Raw genomic sequence first — 24,773 nt, 5'->3', positions numbered from 1 at the left:
ACCCTCCATTGTAAGCAGGTTTTTTAGCGATATGTTTTTTTTTTGAGCTAACCCATAACTTACCAAGAATGAAAGTGGAACTCAAATTGTTTTTTTGAATATTCTGAATAACTAAATAGGTCATATTGTAAATATCAATAATAAATAACGGAGTAGTCTACCTAGGCGGTAGAATGGCCCTTTTTCCGGCACCGGCCGGAAAATCGTCCGGCTCCGGCTACCGGAAATCTCTCCCTCTTCCGCCACCATCCCTCAGCTCCACCACCACCTTTCTCCGCCACCCTCCCTGACCGCCCTGACATTCCCTGACATCCCTGACCGATCGCCTGACATCCCTGATCGATCGGGGAGTAATTCCTGCGGGGAGTAATGAGCTCGAATTCATGCGGGGAGTAATTCCCTCCATTCGAAATGGTCACCCGCGCCCATTCAACCTCTGATACTTCGAAATTTCAAGCTCTGCGCTTCAGCTGTGCTGGCTTACCCCTCTGCGAACTCCTTCCGCACTGCAGCTCGGAGGCCAGGTACTCCTCGCCGGTAAATCCTCAAGATTTAGGAGCAGTGTGGGATCGGCCTGTTTTGTCCAGCGCTGAGTAAAATTGGTGACCACATCGTAAGCAGCAGGGCCTTGGATCTTAGAATGGGCATCATGCCATGGCTCCCTAGGGCCTCCGTGCCGAAGATCTGCTCCCTTGTAATTGATCTGATGAAAATCATCCCTGTAAACAGTATCCAGAGTCCTAAACAATGGATGGATCTCGTTATCATACCTTCCATCGCAGAGATCGATTCCTCCAACGAAGCTCACGACCTCGCGATTCTCAGAGCCATGGACGCGGGCATCCAAGCACACAGTCTTCTGGTGATGGGTAAACTCTGCAAAAATCTCCGCGGTTTGGAATGCACTCATCGAACGATCTGCGTATCTGGGACATTGAAAGCAGTAGACGTTGGTGCCCTTGAAATATTCAGATGTCTCGTCACAGTGGGTTTGCATGAGTCCCTGGTAACTGAGAAGCTCCACGGCCGTTATATCCTCCCAGATAAGGACCAGAACTCTTACTCCCTGATCCGCTTTCTTCTTCAAAAGTTCACCCAATGTCACAGTTTCTGCACCAGGGATCATCCTTTCCTTGTCCCTCACAAGCGTAATCTTGGTATTTACAGACCATCCAGCAATGTATATAAATTGCTCGGCTCCATCAATGTACTGGTACACTTCCTCCCACAGTCTCGGAGGCCTGTATAAGGCGCGCTCCTCGCCATGACCCAGCTCGATCCTGGGACGATAATTTTCTGATAAGTGAGAATTCTGATACAGATTGACTCTGCATCCTTTCCTCTGCTTGAAATACACATGCTGGACTCCTGGGAAGTTTCGATCTCGAATCCCGGAACCCCAGTATGGATCTTCTGAGACTTGTTTGAACTGGAGGCGGGCATGGATCTGAGATTTCTTCAGCTGTTCGGAAAAGTCTTCATTATATAAGTCATACCAGCCCTCGATGACCTTGCCGCTGAGGATTTCTGAGATTGGGATCTTGGCTCTTCCAACCACTTGTGCAGAGATTTCCAATCCCTTCTTAACGCTGATAACCAGAGAAGGCAATGTGTAGGCGCAGAGTATGTGAAAAGTTTCGTTCCAAATTGGGTTTGTAGGTTCACGGGACAGAACTCTGGTTCTTGCAATTCTAGCAATACCAATATCTATGGTGGCATATAATCCAATGTGCTCATCTAGATGGAGAAGCTCCTTAACTTCCTCCCCCACCTGCTCAACAAAAAATCATTAGTCCTACTTCAAAATTTTTACAAAATGATATGCATTCTTAAACAAAAGACCAAACCTGGGCTTCAACAAGGTCCTCACAATCATTAGTCCTACTTCAAAATTTTTACAAAACGATATGCATTCTTAAACAAAAGACCAAACCTGGGCTTCAGCAAGGTCCTCACAATCATTAGTCCTACTTCAAAATTTTTACAAAATGATATGCATTCTTAAACAAAAGATCAAACCTGGGCTTCAGCAAGGTCCTCACCTTGTAGAGAAACAAGAATCAATAAACCAAAACCAGGATCTTGGAAAATTCTCCACCTTGTTTCTCAACAAGATGTACTACTGTTCAGTAAACATCAAATACAAGATCCATAATCAAAGGTGGTTGACGTCATTACCTTTCTCAGCAACCTGGGTAAGCCTCCATGACTGAGGCGCCTAGCTTCAAATATAGTGGCAGTAAGTGTACCATGAACTACTTGGGATGCCATTGGAGACCTGTATTAGAAATCTGTAAAACACAAAAGTAATGCAATCCACTGACTATGGAGATGTTTCAAGCTACACAAATTTATAAGAGTACAGGGAATTTGAAGACCAGCAGGTTTTTAGACCACTGTTCATTGGAACATGTTTTTCTTGAAAATTACATGGAGGTTACTGCAGCTGTTCACAGACCTAAAGTGAAAACAAGTTTAGGTTCTTACTAATGAAATCCTAAATTCCACATATCACAATCTCTCTCATGATGAAAGAAAGTAAAATTTAGAATTATCTTTACCGCTAGAGACGAAATCCCTAGTAAAATCCCCCAATATTTATCAAGTATTTTTCTAGAGCTATCCAGACAAATTATTTCTATGATTTTCTCACAGTTATGTTATGACCATGACTAGAAGTTGATTAATGTATTCTAGGGTTCCTATCTTATGTTTCTCCCATCAAAAGATCTTCTGCAATATTCCAACTTAATCAGTATCTTTCAAATGCTATAAATTACCAACTGGAAGATTTCGATATGTTTATATATTTTAGATATCAGTCAGCGTTGGTTCACTTGTTCATCTACTTTCAGGAGGAAACGTTTCACAATATTAATATCAGAAAGCAGGATTCAAATGGAGGAGCATTTTCAGTGATTTTCTGGACCTCTCTTCTCAGAAAGTATGCTTGACAATTTACATTTGTAGATTATGTTAATTAGTTCTTCTCTGTTGCATATGGAATAAGGGTAGTAGGCATCAGAGATAGAACTGGTTTAATTATAAAGATTAAGAAAGTCCAAAAAGAAAAATAATTTTCATAAGAATGTATAAGAAAAATGCAGAGAAGTTCAAAGTGATTTGGATCATTTTCACACCAAATTTAACATCTTGAGAGAATTAGGACTACCTACATCCTGGACAACACCAAATAAATTGATTTCCCGGTAGGCCCACTAAAAAATATTGATTGAATGAAAAGGGGATCACAGTAAATTTGTAAATTTGAAAGAGGAGATAGATGGTAAAACACTCATCAGTAAGTTAATGAATGATTTCTACATCCATTGCTAGATCAAATACCTGTTTCCAGTTTCTCTTACTTATAAGAAATGCTCAGATTTGGATGTAGCCTATAGGAAGATGACATCTTTCAGTTATCCAGTTGGTGAAAATTGCGACAAATAGTTGCAATCCTTCCTAAAATTTATTAACTACAACAGAAAATTCCAAATAAAGAAACATAACCGGAGCTTTTGATTTAATTTGTAACAAACTATTTATTTTCTATTGGTTAATTCTATTTTTATAATTTTTCATAACAAATTGTTGTTATGGAAACTTTTAAATTTTAAGAAGCAAATCGAGAGAGGGGTTGGATTTTGTAATCAGAAAATACTTTCATATATATTTTTTGTAGGCCTCAATTTTGAGATTTAATCAAAGGTTTCACATACTGGTTCATGGCAGTGTGTGTTTATCTGTGAGTAGTTTTCTGTCATTCTTTTCTATTCTTCAGTACAAAGCAGGATTGTCTAGAATTATTAGAGAGGAAAGATTGAGGATAAATCTCCCTTATTTCCATGATAGAGTTATGATATTTATGAGTATTTGATTTCTACTATTTGCTAATTTCATTCCTCAAAGTATTTGAATTACTGTCTATGATTCTGGTTATTCATAAATTCGTTTTGTTAAACCTTTTGGGAGTATTGCAATAACGTTTTCTACATGTATTGTATTAGTAAAGTTTATTCAAGTTGAGTAAATTATTTATTCAGTACAGTCTTAGTATCTTATTTCAATTTTCTTAAGCTAAGAGATCTGCCATAATCAAAGGCCTTCCCTTTTGATTAAGCTTAAAAACAAGGTTCCAAATTTTATTGAATCTAAAGGCCACCACCTCCTTTATAAAACAAAATTCCCATATTTTGTTTCCTTGGCATAATTTTTTATCCAAAATCTGTTTGCAATGACTAGAAACAACAGAAGGTACCCAAGCCCTCAATTGATGATATTCACGACACATTGGAGGGAGTGAAACTAATCAAAAGAATCTACTTGAAGTCCATTTATCACTAGATACCTGTTGATCCACAAGATGTGTGGAAGACATCATTCAAAATAATTTTTTTCCTTACCAAAGTAGAGTTAGTTTTCATGTATCAATACCATATGACAGAATGTTCACAGACCTAAAGTGTTCAAGAAAAACATGTTCCAATGAACAGTGGTCTAAAAACCTGCTGGTCTTCAAATTCCCTGTACTCTTATAAATTTGTGTAGCTTGAAACATCTCCATAGTCAGTGGATTGCATTACTTTTGTGATTTACAGATTTCTAATACAGGTCTCCAATGGCATCCCAAGTAGTTCATGGTACACTTACTGCCACTATATTTGAAGCTAGGCACCTCAGTCATGGAGGCTTACCCAGGTTGCTGAGAAAGGTAATGACGTCAACCACCTTTGATTATGGATCTTGTATTTGATGTTTACTGAACAGTAGTACATCTTGTTGAGAAACAAGGTGGAGAATTTTCCAAGATCCTGGTTTTGGTTTATTGATTCTTGTTTCTCTACAAGGTGAGGACCTTGCTGAATCCCAGGTTTGATCTTTTGTTTAAGAATGCATATCATTTTGTAAAAAATTTGAAGTAGGACTAATGATTGTGAGGACCTTGCTGAAGCCCAGGTTTGGTCTTTTGTTTAAGAATGCATATCGTTTTGTAAAAATTTTGAAGTAGGACTAATGATTGTGAGGACCTTGCTGAAGCCCAGGTTTGGTCTTTTGTTTAAGAATGCATATCATTTTGTAAAACTTTTGAAGTAGGACTAATGATTTTTTGTTGAGCAGGTGGGGGAGGAAGTTAAGGAGCTTCTCCATCTAGATGAGCACATTGGATTATATGCCACCATAGATATTGGTATTGCTAGAATTGCAAGAACCAGAGTTCTGTCCCGTGAACCTACAAACCCAATTTGGAACGAAACTTTTCACATACTCTACGCCTACACATCGCCTTCTCTGGTTATCAGCGTTAAGAAGGGATTGGAAATCTCTGCACAAGTGGTTGGAAGAGCCAAGATCCCAATCTCAGAAATCCTCAGCAGCAAGGTCATCGAGGGCTGGTATGACTTATATAATGAAGAATTTTCCGAACAGCTAAAGAAATCTCAGATCCATGCCCGCCTCCAGTTCAAACAAGTCTCAGAAGATCCATACTGGGGTTCCGGGATTCGAGATCGAAACTTCCCAGGAGTCCAGCATGTGTATTTCAAGCAGAGGAAAGGATGCAGAGTCAATCTGTATCAGAATTCTCACTTATCAGAAAATTATCGTCCCAGGATCGAGCTGGGTCATGGCGAGGAGCGCGCCTTATACAGGCCTCCGAGACTGTGGGAGGAAGTGTACCAGTACATTGATGGAGCCGAGCAATTTATATACATTGCTGGATGGTCTGTAAATACCAAGATTACGCTTGTGAGGGACAAGGAAAGGATGATCCCTGGTGCAGAAACTGTGACATTGGGTGAACTTTTGAAGAAGAAAGCGGATCAGGGAGTAAGAGTTCTGGTCCTTATCTGGGAGGATATAACGGCCGTGGAGCTTCTCAGTTACCAGGGACTCATGCAAACCCACTGTGACGAGACATCTGAATATTTCAAGGGCACCAACGTCTACTGCTTTCAATGTCCCAGATACGCAGATCGTTCGATGAGTGCATTCCAAACCGCGGAGATTTTTGCAGAGTTTACCCATCACCAGAAGACTGTGTGCTTGGATGCCCGCGTCCATGGCTCTGAGAATCGCGAGGTCGTGAGCTTCGTTGGAGGAATCGATCTCTGCGATGGAAGGTATGATAACGAGATCCATCCATTGTTTAGGACTCTGGATACTGTTTACAGGGATGATTTTCATCAGATCAATTACAAGGGAGTAGATCTTCGGCACGGAGGCCCTAGGGAGCCATGGCATGATGCCCATTCTAAGATCCAAGGCCCTGCTGCTTACGATGTGGTCACCAATTTTACTCAGCGCTGGACAAAACAGGCCGATCCCACACTGCTCCTAAATCTTGAGGATTTACCGGCGAGGAGTACCTGGCCTCCGAGCTGCAGTGCGGAAGGAGTTCGCAGAGGGGTAAGCCAGCACAGCTGAAGCGCAGAGCTTGAAATTTCGAAGTATCAGAGCTTGAATGGGCGCGGGTGACCATTTCGAATGGAGGGAATTACTCCCCGCATGAATTCCAGCTCATTACTCCCCGCAGGAATTACTCCCCGATCGATCAGGGATGTCAGGCGATCGGTCAGGGATGTCAGGGAATGTCAGGGCGGTCAGGGAGGGTGGCAGAGAAAGGTGGTGGTGGAGCTGAGGGATGGTGGCGGAAGAGGGAGAGATTTCCGGTAGCCGGAGCCGGACGATTTTCTGGCCGGTGCCGGAAAAAGGGCCATTCTACCACCGAGGTAGACTACTCCATAAATAACTGAAGTAAAACTAGACATCATATTTCACATCTATGGAATAGAACTGAAGTAAGAAATAAGACTAAACTGTTTATAACACCTAACAGGCAAAAGAATCAATTAAAATAACACCTAACCAACAACTAACTAACAGTGAGATTAATATCTCAACCTAGAGAGTGAAAATATTTTATATTTTGGGTTTTATTGCCGAAGCTTGCGTGAGCTCTTTCATTATTGAAAACAATTGCAAATACAATCTGTGTCTTACATTGCACCCTGGTGGACCACCGACATCCAGGTTCTCCTCGGCGGGATGAATCTAATGTTTTTTACATGTACTAAATGGCCTAGAAAGACCATTGACGAGGCCAATACTATTCGTGTTCCAAGCAGAGGAGATCATGGACTGTGGTGTTAGTTTTAAGGGTTTAAAGAAAGAAAATATCCAAGATGGGTAGATCTCCTTGCTACTCAAAAGAAGCACTCAACTGCGGGGCCTAGATTGCAAATAAGACATGATTCTGCCTAAATACATTTCATGGTGATGTTGGATGGAGAAATCTTCCCAGAAAGAAAGTGAATCTCAACAGATATGTATTAATGCTAACATAAATATTTATTGATAGACTAATAATGCTATAAGAATATGTATTAATACCAACATAAATATTTATTGATAGACTAATAATGCAGTAAGAATATGTTTTGGAGGTATCAAGCAGTGTGGATAAAGTTGTAGATTAGTTTGGGTGTCCTATCTTCGTCCAACCTTAAACACATAAACATTTATCCCAATGAGGAGGAGCTTGTTATTCGGCTACATCATGACCGCTTCAAAACATGTAATATTCAAGAAATTACAAATGATTCAAGTCATGGCGTGACCTATTTGTAAATGATTCCCTTCCTGAAGATGACTCCAGCACATGAACTTTGGTATGACAGATGCTGATCTTTTTGAAACAGAAGCGGAGTAGCAGCCCGATCATTTTATAGGAAATGTAGCCACAATAGACGATATTTTCATTGACGCCAGCGACCTCGACCAAATTGAAATACGTCGACTCACAAAAGGTCCCATGAAAGGATTTTTTCCCTTGGATAAATTGGTGTAGAAATTGGTGTATGAGATACATAAAGTTTATAAAATGAAAATATAGAGAGTATAGGGTAGTTTGCATCCACTGAAAACATGTCAATACTTGAATCATCATTTCTAAAAGGAAAATATGTTTTGAGTGTAGGGTAGTTGGCACCAAGAAAACATGTCCAACCTTTCATCGTTTAAGTAATGAAGAGATTGTCCTCCTCAGGAAGAAGGTTGAAGGGATGAACAAGATCATGAAGAGCTCTCAAGCATTGGATGACATGCTTAGCTATCATAGATCTCCATCTGATAAATCAGGACTTGGGTATGTAGGTGAACCCTCAAACAAGCATGAGGATGCTTTAAGCAAAGGAGATGTGAAGAAGCCACAAAGAAGGTGTGATGCTCCTAGTTCCAGCAAAGGCAAGGAGAAAAATGAAGGCTGCAATAGAAGAAATCCTCCTCCAAGTAGAAAACCAGCTCCAAGAAGAAATGTAGCTGATGGAAAAAAGGCAAGAGGCAATGGTGATCATCAAAGGATCTCAAGGCAGCAAGGCTTCAGAAGTACATCAATGAAACCACCATCTCCCAGGTACCAAAGTTCATTTTTTGGTTATTGTTATTCATGTTCAAACTTTGGTCATATGGCAAAAAACTGTAGAGCATTTCATAAAGATAAATGTTGTGGTCTTCGACAACCTCCAAGAAACAATTTTAGAAGAAATCATGAAATGTCATTCATGAAAAATGTAGAATGTTTTAAGTGTCATAACATTGGGCATATGGCACGAGATTGTAACTTAACATTGGATCTTACAAAAGCTAGACCCATGCAAAAGAAGAAAGTTACACAAGTATGGAGAAGGAAGGAAAGGCAATCTGAAAACCCCTTGAACTCTCCAGTGGATCTAAATTTGTTTTGAGAAGAGTCTGCCAAAAGAAGACAAGCACACATTAAAGGGGAGCTTGTAATTTTTTTGTTGCTGAACTGTCTTAATAGTCACTCTTTGATGAAGACCTTTTATAAGGGAAAAATATGAAGTTAAATCTGCCATAAAAGCAGAGAAGAAAAAGGGGCAGCCCTCAAATGTGAAGTGCAGCAGCACAATAAGAAAAGTATGCAAAGCATGGAGACCCTCACAGCAGTGGGAGGACAAAACACAAAACAACAGTTTGAAATTTTTTTTATGGAGCACATGCAAAGAAATGCATAAAGAAAAACATGGACAACATATTTTTAATGCACATGGGTGAATGAGAATGTGTGTGGTAGCAGAAAATCGAAAGGAATTGCACAACTGTGCATTATGAAAATAAAAAAAATGAAGATGAAGATTGTGTGAAGCAAGGGTGTAAAAAGGAACAGGGGCAGCCCGTGTTAACAGGAGTTAGTGTATGGGCACACAGCAGTATGATGAAACAAAAGGCAGCCACAGTGCAAATTGCAGAGGCAACGCAGCAGCAAATAAAAACCCAGGGATGACAGTCTATGGTTATGGGTATGAACAGCAGTGAGTATGAAAAATGCAGCAGCAAGAAGTTATGGACAGCAGCACAGGTAAAAGAATTTTTTTCTTTACAGCAGTAAATGTATGTGTAATGAATGCATTGTTCATTGAACTAAAATACAACATATGCAACAGCAGTGAATATGCAGCAGCAAAAAAAAGAACAGTGCAATGAATTTTTATTGTTTTGAAACTGCATCTAAGGCAGTGTTTGGCAGTGATCCCTCCGTGAGAGGAAGATGCTCTCAAGCATACACATGGTAAATCTCTCTATCAAGAGGATGATGCTTTTCAGCATAGTCATTAGTGAATCCCTCTGTTGAGAGGAAGATGCTCTTTAGCATAGTTTGGTAAATCCCTCTGTTAAGAGGAAGATGTTTTTTTATAACAGGTGAATCCCTCTGTCATGAGGAAGGTACTCTTAAGCACAGTCACATGGTGAATCCCTCTGTCATGAGGAAGGTGCTCTTCAGCACATTGTAATGGTGAATCCCTCTGTCATGAGGAAGGTGCTCTTAAGCACAGTTTCAGGTTAATCCCTCTATTAAGAGGAAGACAACTTTGTTTGTTTGTGAACTGCATCAGAAACAGTTGGTGAATCCCTCTATGTGAGGAAGATATCTTTGTAACAGCAGTACTGAGGAATCCCTCTATGTGAGGAAGTGTTTGGGTATGTCCTAATGCCTAGCAGTTGAAATTAAAGGGGAGTGTTGGAATATTAATTCCAACTGCACAGCGGTTTTGGAAAACCGCCCGGTCTCCCCGCACCGCCATTCGCAAATGGCTGTACCAGCAGGAGGGGCTCCGACACAATCAAACGCCGCCACGCGTCCACTGTACATCCGCCATACCGCCTGCTCCCCGGACGTTAAAGTCTGTTTCGTTTGCCCGAGGATGGCTTGCGAACCTCATCGGATCAGCTCAACGATTTGATCGCGCGTCCTCAGCCGTCGATTTCCCGAATGTGCATTCCGCCTGCGTCAAATCGAAATTTTGCGTGGAGTGTTTGGTTTTCTCTGTTGACCGCCGCGAATGGAATTTAATGTCTGTACGTAGATGTAGGTGAATTATTAAATTTTGTTTACGGCACATAAGTTTTATTGTTTTTCATATACATATGTATGTTTTCCACATAACATTTGAGGGAGCCTGCGCGCTAGAGGATTGTTCATGAGAACAAGGAAAAGAATGTGGAGAGTGCCTGCGCGCGGGATTGTATGAAGAACAGGGAAAAGAATGCACTGCAGTGCGGAAAACAGAATAGAGGCGGACTGTAATGTCTGTTAGCCATTGCAAAACCAGGGAATGGCATGAAACTGTGTGTTGAGCCCGCGCGCAGAGGTTGTTCATGGAAATGCATTGAACACACAGCAGTGTGAAAAATTAAAAAAAAGAACAGGGATGTATTGTATTGGTTGCCCAGCGCAAAACCAAGAAACAGCAAGAAATTTTTTTGTAATACCCACAGCAGTGGAAGACCAGAAGCGAGAGAGAGACAGAGTCTCTCCAGTGAATCCCTCTCTGCGAAGAGGATGAGTTTGTAACAGTTTTTGTTTTTAAGCAATAGAAAATGTTTTATGCTGTTTTAATGGACTGTTATGAGTACATTTGTTTTTAAAAGCTTCCCTGTCCAAAGGCCCTGGAAGAAATGGAACAGAGCATTGGCTCTGTGGTATTTGCTTGATTGGTTTTGTTATTTTCCCATTCAAAAATTCCCAATAGATTCTAATCTATCGGCTTTTATTGCGAAGGGAATGGCTCTTCTCTCACTTCCGCCTATATTCGCATAGTTGAGGTCGCTTCCATGCAGCGCTAAAGCAGGAACTTCGTGTAGATCTGAAACACCAAGCTTATCACAATTGCACATTCCTTGAGCTTGTTGACGTGGCTAATGGGGCCCTATATGTTTCCGTTTAAGCCCGTTTACATAAAAAGATAAACCCATTCTGCTGCGGAAGTCGGAAAACGGTTGAGAATTTGCAATCTGGAGGCTCATGTCGCCTTGTATCTTTTCACTCTACTTTAGAGACTGTATCTGTACTTTCTCCCATTGTTCGACCGAACACAGCTAAAGCCTTCTAAACACAAAAAATCGCATTTGAAATCTGAATTTTGAAAACCATGCGCCACATGGACACCGGGTACGCATGTTTTTCAGTGATATGTTTCTTCCTTTTTGAGCTAACCCTCCATTGTAAGCAGGTTTTTTAGCGATATGTTTTTTTTTTGAGCTAACCCATAACTTACCAAGAATGAAAGTGGAACTCAAATTGTTTTTTTGAATATTCTGAATAACTAAATAGGTCATATTGTAAATATCAATAATAAATAACGGAGTAGTCTACCTAGGCGGTAGAATGGCCCTTTTTCCGGCACCGGCCAGAAAATCGTCCGGCTCCGGCTACCGGAAATCTCTCCCTCTTCCGCCACCATCCCTCAGCTCCACCACTACCTTTCTCCGCCACCCTCCCTGACCGCCCTGACATTCCCTGACATCCCTGACTGATCGCCTGACATCCCTGATCGATCAGGGAGTAATTCCTGCGGGGAGTAATGAGCTGGAATTCATGCGGGGAGTAATTCCCTCCATTCGAAATGGTCACCCGCGCCCATTCAACCTCTGATACTTCGAAATTTCAAGCTCTGCGCTTCAGCTGTGCTGGCTTACCCCTCTGCGAACTCCTTCCGCACTGCAGCTCGGAGGCCAGGTACTCCTCGCCGGTAAATCCTCAAGATTTAGGAGCAGTGTGGGATCGGCCTGTTTTGTCCAGCGCTGAGTAAAATTGGTGACCACATTGTAAGCAGCAGGGCCTTGGATCTTAGAATGGGCATCATGCCATGGCTCCCTAGGGCCTCCGTGCCGAAGATCTGCTCCCTTGTAATTTATGTGATGAAAATCATCCCTGTAAACAGTATCCAGAGTCCTAAACAATGGATGGATCTCGTTATCATACCTTCCATCGCAGAGATCGATTCCTCCAACGAAGCTCACGACCTCGCGATTCTCAGAGCCATGGACGCAGGCATCCAAGCACACAGTCTTCTGGTGATGGGTAAAATCTGCAAAAATCTCCGCGGTTTGGAATGCACTCATCGAACGATCTGCGTATCTGGGACATTGAAAGCAGTAGACGTTGGTGCCCTTGAAATATTCAGATGTCTCATCACAGTTGGTTTGCATGAGTCCCTGGTAACTGAGAAGCTCCACGGCCGTTATATCCTCCCAGATAAGGACCAGAACTCTTACTCCCTGATCCGCTTTCTTCTTCAAAAGTTCACCCAATGTCACAGTTTCTGCACCAGGGATCATCCTTTCCTTGTCCCTCACAAGTGTAATCTTGGTATTTACAGACCATCCAGCAATGTATATAAATTGTTCGGCTCCATCAATGTACTGGTACACTTCCTCCCACAGTCTCGGAGGCCTGTATAAGGCACGCTCCTCGCCATGACCCAGCTCGATCCTGGGACGATAATTTTCTGATAAGTGAGAATTCTGATACAGATTGACTCTGCATCCTTTCCTCTGCTTGAAATACACATGCTGGACTCCTAGGAAGTTTCGATCTCGAATCCCGGAACCCCAGTATGGATCTTCTGAGACTTGTTTGAACTGGAGGCGGGCATGGATCTGAGATTTCTTCAGCTGTTCGGAAAAGTCTTCATTATATAAGTCATACCAGCCCTCGATGACCTTACCGCTGAGGATTTCTGAGATTGGGATCTTGGCTCTTCCAACCACTTGTGCAGAGATTTCCAATCCCTTCTTAACGCTGATAACCAGAGAAGGCGATGTGTAGGCGCAGAGTATGTGAAAAGTTTCGTTCCAAATTGGGTTTGTAGGTTCACGGGACAGAACTCTGGTTCTTGCAATTCTAGCAATACCAATATCTATGGTGGCATATAATCCAATGTGCTCATCTAGATGGAGAAGCTCCTTAACTTCCTCCCCCACCTGCTCAACAAAAAATCATTAGTCCTACTTCAAAATTTTTACAAAATGATATGCATTCTTAAACAAAAGACCAAACCTGGGCTTCAGCAAGGTCCTCACAATCATTAGTCCTACTTCAAAATTTTTACAAAACGATATGCATTCTTAAACAAAAGACCAAACCTGGGCTTCAGCAAGGTCCTCACAATCATTAGTCCTACTTCAAAATTTTTACAAAATGATATGCATTCTTAAACAAAAGATCAAACCTGGGCTTCAGCAAGGTCCTCACCTTGTAGAGAAACAAGAATCAATAAACCAAAACCAGGATCTTGGAAAATTCTCCACCTTGTTTCTCAACAAGATGTACTACTGTTCAGTAAACATCAAATACAAGATCCATAATCAAAGGTGGTTGACGTCATTACCTTTCTCAGCAACCTGGGTAAGCCTCCATGACTGAGGTGCCTAGCTTCAAATATAGTGGCAGTAAGTGTACCATGAACTACTTGGGATGCCATTGGAGACCTGTATTAGAAATCTGTAAAACACAAAAGTAATGCAATCCACTGACTATGGAGATGTTTCAAGCTACACAAATTTATAAGAGTACAGGGAATTTGAAGACCAGCAGGTTTTTAGACCACTGTTCATTGGAACATGTTTTTCTTGAAAATTACATGGAGGTTACTGCAGCTGTTCACAGACCTAAAGTGAAAACAAGTTTAGGTTCTTACTAATGAAATCCTAAATTCCACATATCACAATCTCTCTCATGATGAAAGAAAGTAAAATTTAGAATTATCTTTACCCCTAGAGACGAAATCCCTAGTAAAATCCCCCAATATTTATCAAGTATTTTTCTAGAGCTATCCAGACAAATTATTTCTATGATTTTCTCACAGTTATGTTATGACCATGACTAGAATTTGATTAATGTATTCTAGGGTTCCTATCTTATGTTTCTCCCGTCAAAAGATCTTCTGCAATATTCCAACTTAATCAGTATCTTTCAAATGCTATAAATTACCAACTGGAAGATTTCGATATGTTTATATATTTTAGATATCAGTCAGCGTTGGTTCACTTGTTCATCTACTTTCAGGAGGAAACGTTTCACAATATTAATATCAGAAAGCAGGATTCAAATGGAGGAGCATTTTCAGTGATTTTCTGGACCTCTCTTCTCAGAAAGTATGCTTGACAATTTACATTTGTAGATTATGTTAATTAGTTCTTCTCTGTTGCATATGGAATAAGGGTAGTAGGCATCAGAGATAGAACTGGTTTAATTATAAAGATTAAGAAAGTCCAAAAAGAAAAATAATTTTCATAAGAATGTATAAGAAAAATGCAGAGAAGTTCAAAGTGATTTGGATCATTTTCACACCAAATTTAACATCTTGAGAGAATTAGGACTACCTACATCCTGGACAACACCAAATAAATTGATTTCCCGGTAGGCCCACTAAAAAATATTGATTGAATGAAAAGGGGATCACAGTAAATTTGTAAATTTGAAAGAGGAGATAGATGGTAAAACACTCATCAGTAAGTTAATGAATGATTTCTACATCCATTGCTAGATCAAATACCTGTTTCCAGTTTCTCTTACTTATAAGAAATGCTCAGATTTGGATGTAGCCTATAGGAAGATGACATCTTTCAGTTATGCAGTTGGTGAAAATTGCGACAAATAGTTGCAATCCTTCCTAAAATTTATTAACTACAACAGAAAATTCCAAATAAAGAAACATAACCGGAGCTTTTGATTTAATTTGTAACAAACTATTTATTTTCTATTGGTTAATTCTATTTTTATAATTTTTCATAACAAATTGTTGTTATGGAAACTTTTAAATTTTAAGAAGCAAATCAAGAGAGGGGTTGGATTTTGTAATCAGAAAATACTTTCATATATATTTTTTGTAGGCCTCAATTTTGAGATTTAATCAAAGGTTTCACATACTGGTTCATGGCAGTGTGTGTTTATCTGTGAGTAGTTTTCTGTCATTCTTTTCTATTCTTCAGTACAAAGCAGGATTGTCTAGAATTATTAGAGAGGAAAGATTGAGGATAAATCTCCCTTATTTCCATGATAGAGTTATGATATTTATGAGTATTTTATTTCTACTATTTGCTAATTTCATTCCTCAAAGTATTTGAATTACTGTCTATGATTCTGGTTATTCATAAATTTGTTTTGTTAAACCTTTTGGGAGTATTGCAATAACGTTTTCTACATGTATTGTATTAGTAAAGTTTATTCAAGTTGAGTAAATTATTTATTCAGTACAGTCTTAGTATCTTATTTCAATTTTCTTAAGCTAAGAGATCTGCCATAATCAAAGGCCTTCCCTTTTGATTAAGCTTAAAAACAAGGTTCCAAATTTTATTGAATCTAAAGGCCACCACCTCCTTTATAAAACAAAATTCCCATATTTTGTTTCCTTGGCATAATTTTTTATCCAAAATCTATTTGCAATGACTAGAAACAACAGAAGGTACCCAAGCCCTCAATTGATGATATTCACGACACATTGGAGGGAGTGAAACTAATCAAAAGAATCTACTTGAAGTCCATTTATCACTAGATACCTGTTGATCCACAAGATGTGTGGAAGACATCATTCAAAATAATTTTTTTCCTTACCAAAGTAGAGTTAGTTTTCATGTATCAATACCATATGACAGAATGTTCACAGACCTAAAGTGTTCAAGAAAAACATGTTCCATTGAACAGTGGTCTAAAAACCTGCTGGTCTTCAAATTCCCTGTACTCTTATAAATTTGTGTAGCTTGAAACATCTCCATAGTCAGTGGATTGCATTACTTTTGTGATTTACAGATTTCTAATACAGGTCTCCAATGGCATCCCAAGTAGTTCATGGTACACTTACTGCCACTATATTTGAAGCTAGGCACCTCAGTCATGGAGGCTTACCCAGGTTGCTGAGAAAGGTAATGACGTCAACCACCTTTGATTATGGATCTTGTATTTGATGTTTACTGAACAGTAGTACATCTTGTTGAGAAACAAGGTGGAGAATTTTCCAAGATCCTGGTTTTGGTTTATTGATTCTTGTTTCTCTACAAGGTGAGGACCTTGCTGAAGCCCAGGTTTGATCTTTTGTTTAAGAATGCATATCATTTTGTAAAAAATTTGAAGTAGGACTAATGATTGTGAGGACCTTGCTGAAGCCCAGGTTTGGTCTTTTGTTTAAGAATGCATATCGTTTTGTAAAATTTTTGAAGTAGGACTAATGATTGTGAGGACCTTGCTGAAGCCCAGGTTTGGTCTTTTGTTTAAGAATGCATATCATTTTGTAAAACTTTTGAAGTAGGACTAATGATTTTTTGTTGAGCAGGTGGGGGAGGAAGTTAAGGAGCTTCTCCATCTAGATGAGCACAATGGATTATATGCCACCATAGATATTGGTATTGCTAGAATTGCAAGAACCAGAGTTCTGTCCCGTGAACCTACAAACCCAATTTGGAACGAAACTTTTCACATACTCTGCGCCTACACATCGCCTTCTCTGGTTATCAGCGTTAAGAAGGGATTGGAAATCTCTGCACAAGTGGTTGGAAGAGCCAAGATCCCAATCTCAGAAATCCTCAGCAGCAAGGTCATCGAGGGCTGGTATGACTTATATAATGAAGACTTTTCCGAACAGCTAAAGAAATCTCAGATCCATGCCCGCCTCCAGTTCAAACAAGTCTCAGAAGATCCGTACTGGGGTTCCGGGATTCGAGATCGAAACTTCCCAGGAGTCCAGCATGTGTATTTCAAGCAGAGGAAAGGATGCAGAGTCAATCTGTATCAGAATTCTCACTTATTAGAAAATTATCGTCCCAGGATCGAGCTGGGTCATGGCGAGGAGCGCGCCTTATACAGGCCTCCGAGACTGTGGGAGGAAGTGTACCAGTACATTGATGGAGCCGAGCAATTTATATACATTGCTGGATGGTCTGTAAATACCAAGATTACGCTTGTGAGGGACAAGGAAAGGATGATCCCTGGTGCAGAAACTGTGACATTGGGTGAACTTTTGAAGAAGAAAGCGGATCAGGGAGTAAGAGTTCTGGTCCTTATCTGGGAGGATATAACAGCCGTGGAGCTTCTCAGTTACCAGGGACTCATGCAAACCCACTGTGACGAGACATCTGAATATTTCAAGGGCACCAACGTCTACTGCTTTCAATGTCCCAGATACAAAGATCGTTCGATGAGTGCATTCCAAACCGCGGAGATTTTTACAGAGTTTACCCATCACCAGAAGACTGTGTGCTTGGATGCCCGCGTCCATGGCTCTGAGAATCGCGAGGTCGTGAGCTTCGTTGGAGGAATCGATCTCTGCGATGGAAGGTATGATAACGAGATCCATCCATTGTTTAGGACTCTGGATACTGTTTACAAGGATGATTTTCATCAGATCAATTACAAGGGAGTAGATCTTCGGCACGGAGGCCCTAGGGAGCCATGGCATGATGCCCATTCTAAGATCCAAGGCCCTGCTGCTTACGATGTGGTCACCAATTTTACTCAGCGCTGGACAAAACAGGCCGATCCCACACTGCTCCTAAATCTTGAGGATTTACCGACGAGGAGTACCTGGACTCCGAGCTGCAGTGCGGAAGGAGTTCGCAGAGGGGTAAGCCAGCACAGCTGAAGCGCAGAGCTTGAAATTTCGAAGTATCAGAGCTTGAATGGGCGCGGGTGACCATTTCGAATGGAGGGAATTACTCCCCGCATGAATTCCAGCTCATTACTCCCCGCAGGAATTACTCCCCGATCGATCAGGGATGTCAGGCGATCGGTCAGGGATGTCAGGGAATGTCAGGGCGGTCAGGGAGGGTGGCAGAGAAAGGTGGTGGTGGAACTGAGGGATGGTGGCGGAAGAGGGAGAGATTTCCGGTAGCCGGAGCCGGACGATTTTCTGGCCGGTGCCGGAAAAAGGGCCATTCTACCGCCTAGGTAGACTACTCCATAAATAACTGAAGTAAAACTAGACATCATATTTCACATCTATGGAATAGAACTGAAGTAAGAAATAAGACTAAACTGTTTATAACACCTAACAGGCAAAAAAATCAATTAAAATAACACCTAACCAACAACTAACTAACAGTGAGATTAATATCTCAACCTAGAGAGTGAAAATATTTTATATTTTGGGTTTTATTGCCGAAGCTTGCGTGAGCTCTTTCATTATTGAAAACAATTGCAAATACAATCTGTGTCTTACATTGCACCCTGGTGGACCACCGACATCCAGGTTCTCCTTGGCGGGATGAATCTAATGTTTTTTACATGTACTAAATGGCCTAGAAAGACCATTGACGAGGCCAATACTATTCGTGTTCCAAGCAGAGGAGATCATGGACTGTGGTGTTAGTTTTAAGGGTTTAAAGAAAGAAAATATCCAAGATGGGTAGATCTCCTTGCTACTCAAAAGAAGCACTCAACTGCGGGGCCTAGATTGCAAATAAGACATGATTCTGCCTAAATACATTTCATGGTGATGTTGGATGGAGAAATCTTCCCAGAAAGAAAGTGAATCTCAACAGATATGTATTAATGCCAACATAAATATTTATTGATAGACTAATAATGCTATAAGAATATGTATTAATACCAACATAAATATTTATTGATAGACTAATAATGCAGTAAGAATATGTTTTGAAGGTATCAAGCAGTGTGGATAAAGTTGTAGATTAGTTTGGGTGTCCTATCTTCGTCCAACCTTAAACACATAAACATTTATCCCAATGAGGAGGAGCTTGTTATTCGGCTACATCATGACCGCTTCAAAACATGTAATATTCAAGAAATTACAAATGATTCAAGTCATGGCGTGACCTATTTGTAAATGATTCCCTTCCTGAAGATGACTCCAGCACATGAACTTTGGTATGACAGATGCTGATCTTGTTGAAACAGAAGCGGAGTAGCAGCCCGATCATTTTATAGGAAATGTAGCCACAATAGACGATATTTTCATTGACGCCAGCGACCTCGACCAAATTGAAATACGTCGACTCACAAAAGGTCCCATGAAAGGATTTTTTCCCTTGGATAAATTGGTGTAGAAATTGGTGTATGAGATACATAAAGTTTATAAAATGAAAATATAGAGAGTATAGGGTAGTTTGCATCCACTGAAAACATGTCAATACTTGAATCATCATTTCTAAAAGGAAAATATGTTTTGAGTGTAGGGTAGTTGGCACCAAGAAAACATGTCCAACCTTTCATCGTTTAAGTAATTTCATTTCATTGATTATTGTGTCTTTAAACTTGTTGATATTTGTAACATTAGGAAAGAAAATATATTCTAAATGTATATTTAAAAATTAATGTTTACTCAATTAAAAATGCATTTCATTTTAGCTATCATGCTTTTAACTTTGTTGATTTTGTAAGAAGATTAACTTTGTGAATGTAATTTTTGAACTATTATAATATATTAAGTTCAAAATCAATAGAATAAAAGTTGCATATTAATTTGCATACAAGTGTTTATTAATTATAGTTTTTTTTTATTAATTATAGTTTATTATGGTCAATGCTCATCAATCATAATTTGTTGTTATATTTTAGTTTTTATTAGTTATAGTTAATTATGGTCAAAGGTCATCTAGTTTGATCATATTTAATCTCATTCAATCATGATTTACTAATCTTACCCAGACATATTGGTTGTTAATTAACATAACCACATTAATAAAGTGGTTGATATACACCAATTAGTGTCATTTTCTAATTTTCATAAGGCAATTGACATATAGAAAATGAAATTTGTGGAAGTATATCAACCACTTTATTAGTGCAGTTGTGCTAGTTGATAGTTATGAAAAAAAGGTATTATGAATGAATATATTTAAAATTAAAGTACTACATATGTAAAAGCATATAACATTTTTTTATTGTTTTATGTTTTTTTTGTTACCATATCTTTAACCTTATTAATTGTACAAAAATGTTGACTTTGTGAGTGAGACTAATATTGTTAGGCACAACTTCTATATATTAAGTTCAAAACTAATAGGATAAAAGTTGACATATGGAACGAGGCTCTGCGAATGTCGCGCACTGCTCAGAACGAGAAAACCCTAATCCCTGCATACTTTTGGTTTTCATAGCTCACGCCACAGCGCACCTACTGACCTCTTTCCCATGGATGTGCCCTCGAGAGGGGCAGGATCCGCCCCCCCTCCTTTCAACGCTTCCGCCTCTGACATTTAAAGCCTGCAGCACCTATGTCCCCTCCTGGCGGTTTCCCAGAAACAGATCAGGGATCCAAACATGTCAACAATGAAGCTGACCCCTCAGCAGCACGTGAAGCGGATGACAAAGACAAAGGCGTGAACCAAAAGTCCCCAACGTCACAGCCAAAGGCGACCTTGGCAACATGCATCCTGAAAGCAGCAGAACGAATCAAATTCGACCTCCCTAGTCATCGAATCAACAACGAAATCCAATTTATGTAGGACCACGCGCTCATAGGCAAATTCCTAGGATTTTGGCCAACTGAAAACGTTTTGTAGGGTTGGATAGTTTCAAAATGCAAGCCCAAAGGACAAGTCACTCTGCAACTGGGCCCCAAAGGCTTCTTCACGGCCATTTTCCACTGTGTGGAGGACAAATCTTGCATATTTGAAGGCGGCCCATACTTCTTTAACTCCTCAGGTCTATACCTTTGGGACTGGAAAGCTAGGTTTAACCCAGATAAGGAAGATTTCAGTTGGGCTCCAGTATGGATACGTATGTACTCCCTTCCTGTGGAACACTGGAAAGAGGAAACGCTAGCGGACATCGGCAACAAATTGGGGGTCTTCATCAAAGTTGTTGAGGAAACCAAAACCCGTCGATACACCTCATATGCCAGGATCTGTGTCCAGATGCACTTGACCAAAGCTCTTGCAGACTCGGTAAGTCTCTTTCATGATGATTTTGAATGGATCCAACCATTAGACTACTAGCATATCCCTTTTTGTTGTCCGAAATGCCATGAACACAACCATATCTTCTGGGATTGTCCTCTGAATTCCCAGCCCAAAACCTCTGCTAATGAATCTAGCAAAGACTCTGAAGGATTCATTAAAGTCCCTAATCTCTGGAGGCATGCAAAGAAAAATCCTGCTGCCCCAGAAAGCCCCAAAAAGCCTGAGACCCAGAACAGATTCATTTTACTCTCTTCTCAAGATCCCTTAGAGAATGAAAGCTCCGATCCTCAGGCAATCCCCTCCCCACCCTCATCCTCCCAGATTATCAAAGTTTCTTGGCCATCCTTCGCCTCCGATCCCTCCAGCTTACTAATATCCTCTGACTCGGAGAAACCTGTTCCAGATTCTAGCCTAAATCCCTCTACCTTAGAGAAAACTGTTGCAAAGTCAGGTCAGCAGTCTTCTTCAATGGAGCTAGATGCAGCTCTAGCTCTTAGTCTACATGATATCACATACATGTAAGATCATAATACTCCCACAATAATGGTTGAGGATCCAGAGAATATTAGCTTGGATGGTTTGGACATCCTCAAATTGGAAATGGCAAGCAAGAAGAAAGAATACAATTCAATACCCCCATGGAAAATCGACAGGCTGGAAGGAGTTCTCACCAAAGATCAGCACAATAAATGTCTAGGTATACAAGCAGGAAGCCCCTAGGATGGAAAAAAAATTCTAAAAGAAACGAAGAAAAGAGGGGGCAAAACAGATTTGCAAAGGACCATTATCGTAGGAGAAATACTTATGGAATCCGGGCGATTCCCTAAGTTGACAAAGTTCTACAAACCCAAACCCCACTGTTTCTCATGAAGCTCATCTCTTGGAATGTGAGAGGGCTCAATAGCCCCTCAAAACATAGAATGTTAAAAAACTTGATCCAGCAAGAAAAACCATCACTAGTTTTTCTTCAAGAAACGAAAAGTAATAATACTGCTATAGAAAGAATCCTCAATAAGGTCTGGTCAGGCAGCTGCTCAGTTTCAGTAGATGCCTCTGGGGCTTCTGGAGGACTGGCAATTATGTGGAACCTGCAGGTTCTCACTCTTCAAGACTTTCATGCTACCCATTTCCTCATCCAAGCGTCCTTCCATCTCATAGGAACAAACATTCATGGGCATCTCTCTAATGTATATTTTCCACAAAATTTACAGCAAAAACTGGAACTATTGGATACTCTCACCATTCTAAATTCCAATAGGAAATTCCCCCTCTTGATTGGTGGTGGCGATTTCAACATCATAACGTCGCTGGAGGAGAAACACGGCGGCAGATCAAGGTTAGAAGGTGATAGCAGCGGCTTCAAAGAATTTATTCAAAGTAATCAATTAATGGATATTCAGACTTCCAATGGTGTATATACCTGGACCAATAAGCGGAGGGGTACTCAACATATTGCTTCCAAGCTAGATCGATTCCTCATCTCGGACAATGCCATACACCTGGGAGGGGACTTTCATGCTTCCATATTGCCCCAAGGAGGATCCGATCACTGGCCCATTATGTTACAATGGTCACGGCCAGGTACAAGATGCAACAGACCTTTTCGATTTGAAGCCTTCTGGTTCTCAAATCCTAACTTCAAAACAGTGGTCAATGAGGCCTGGCAATCCTTTATCCCACCTGAAGGAGCCAAAATGTTTCAATTCCAACAGAAACTAAAAAACCTGAAACAAGTTCTCAAAGCTTGGAACCGCACTCAGTTTGGCAACATTTTCGAGAATCGAAAAAAGTTGGAACAACAAATGAGCTCACTTCAACAGACTATCATTTTGGAGGGCAGGACAGAAGAGCAGGTGCATCAGGAGCAGAACCTTTGGACTAAAATTGAGGCTTGTAGGCAGCAAGAAGAAATTCTGTGGTGACAAAAGTCCAGAATCCGGTGGCTCAAGGAAGGGGAGAAGAATACAAAATTCTTCCATAGATCGGCCATCCAAAGAAGAATGCACAACAATATTGCATTCATCAACAACAAACAAGGGGAAAGATTAGAAGTGCACGAAGACATGGAAAAGGAATTTAAAGATTACTTTCAGGAAATTCTCAGGGAGCCTCCAGGAAGCAGAGATCAAGCCATTAGAACCATCATGCAGCACATCCCTAAAATCATAACGGAGGATCATAACAATAAACTGCTCCAATCTATTTCACTGCAGGAAGTGGAAGCTGTGATGGCCCAACTCAAGGATGGTAAGGCACCTGGTCCTGATGGTTTTATAGCCAATTTCTTTCACGAGTTTTGGGAGCTCATCAAGATAGAGGTATGGGAATTAGTGGAGGAATCAAGATCTATGCATTGGATTCTCCCCTCCCTAAATGCCACTTTCTTAGTGCTAGTACCTAAAGGGGATGAACCATATACGCCCGACAAATACAGGACGATTGCATAATGCAACGTCATCGACAAGCTCATCTCTAAAGTACTGGTGAATAGGCTCAAACCTCTCCTCCCTCTTCTCATCTCGCCGGAGCAGACTGGATAAGTAGAAGGGCGTCAGATAATGGACGGCATCATTCTTTCAAATGAGGTAATCCATTTCCTGAAGATTCTGAAAAAGCCAGGTATGATTCTAAAGCTTGATTTATCTAAAGCTTTTGACAAACTCAGCTGCAACTATATTCATCAAATGTTATTGGCATTTGGCTTCAATTCCACCTGGACAAGATGGATCATGAACCTCATCTCTAAGGATAATTTTAGGGGTGAATGTTCGCCCTTTGGCGAAATTAAGGGGTTTTAAATTTTTAGTTGGCGAATATTTTTTATCATAGTGCATTTTTACAAATCACCTCAAATAGCCCACCTTATTTTAAGGGAGAGGGTAAAAAAGGTAAATTTAGCCCTTGAAATTAGGACTTACAACCTTCCATTCGCCCATTTTCAAGAATAGGTTTTATTTAAGTGAATCCATTCGCCCATTTTCAAGAATAGGTTTTATTTAAGTGAATCCTATGGGCCAAATACCATATTTATAAAAGAGGTATGGTAAATTAATAAAAATATAAATAAATGAGAGGTATGGTAAATAAATAAACCATTTTTTATATTTACTCCATAAGTCACCTTATATACATGTAAGGGTGTAAACAAATAAAAATGTAAGTAAAGTGGAGGTATGGTAAATAAATAAAACGTCTTTTTATACTTACTCAAAAGGTATGGTAAATAAATAAAAATATAAATAAACTAGACGTATCGTAAATAAATAAAACCTCTTTTTATATTTAGTCCATAACCCTCGTTTTATTTATGAAGGCTCAAGAAAGATGTTTTATTTAAGTGAATCCTATGGGCCAAATACCATATTTGTAAAAGAGGTATGGTAAATTAATAAAAATATAAATAAACGAGAGGTATGGTAAACAAATAAAACATTTTTTTATATTTACTCCATAAGTAACCTTATATTTAAGAACACTCAAAAGATGGGTTATATTTAGGTGAAACCTATGGCCAAAATACTATGGGACAAATACCATGGACTAGATTGTTATTCATACCA

The 24,773-nt window shown here is 40.0% G+C and overlaps 4 protein-coding genes across 4 annotated transcripts; 3 read left to right on the top strand and 1 right to left on the bottom strand.

Annotated features, from left to right (window-relative positions):
- Positions 1–466: 466 nt before the first annotated feature.
- On the bottom strand, positions 467–13,796 carry LOC149143013 (phospholipase D alpha 1-like). The gene is made up of 3 exons (XM_089451652.1): positions 13,702–13,796; positions 2,179–2,209; positions 467–1,771 (listed from the first exon to the last, which is right to left on the bottom strand). Exons 1-3 carry the CDS (start codon positions 13,779–13,781, stop codon positions 467–469), a joined length of 1,416 nt encoding a protein of 471 aa, XP_089307778.1. The 5' UTR covers positions 13,782–13,796.
- On the top strand, positions 4,477–6,752 carry LOC149143014 (phospholipase D alpha 1-like). The gene is made up of 3 exons (XM_089448575.1): positions 4,477–4,711; positions 5,119–6,405; positions 6,516–6,752. Exons 1-3 carry the CDS (start codon positions 4,619–4,621, stop codon positions 6,750–6,752), a joined length of 1,617 nt encoding a protein of 538 aa, XP_089304701.1. The 5' UTR covers positions 4,477–4,618.
- A 2,174-nt stretch (positions 13,797–15,970) lies between the features above and the next one.
- On the top strand, positions 15,971–18,238 carry LOC149143012 (phospholipase D alpha 1-like). The gene is made up of 3 exons (XM_089451651.1): positions 15,971–16,221; positions 16,629–17,915; positions 18,026–18,238. Exons 1-3 carry the CDS (start codon positions 16,129–16,131, stop codon positions 18,236–18,238), a joined length of 1,593 nt encoding a protein of 530 aa, XP_089307777.1. The 5' UTR covers positions 15,971–16,128.
- Positions 18,239–22,292: 4,054 nt separating this feature from the next.
- On the top strand, positions 22,293–23,135 carry LOC149143011 (uncharacterized). Its single transcript, XM_089451650.1, has one exon. It carries the CDS (start codon positions 22,293–22,295, stop codon positions 23,133–23,135), a length of 843 nt encoding a protein of 280 aa, XP_089307776.1.
- Positions 23,136–24,773: the final 1,638 nt, after the last annotated feature.

This window comes from Pinus tabuliformis, chromosome X (assembly GCF_031772625.1).
Source record: "Pinus tabuliformis cultivar Carrire ecotype Pingquan chromosome X, CPIR1, whole genome shotgun sequence".
In the NCBI taxonomy this organism is placed as follows: domain Eukaryota; kingdom Viridiplantae; phylum Streptophyta; class Pinopsida; order Pinales; family Pinaceae; genus Pinus; species Pinus tabuliformis.
This window is presented reverse-complemented; position numbering and strand designations above follow the sequence as displayed.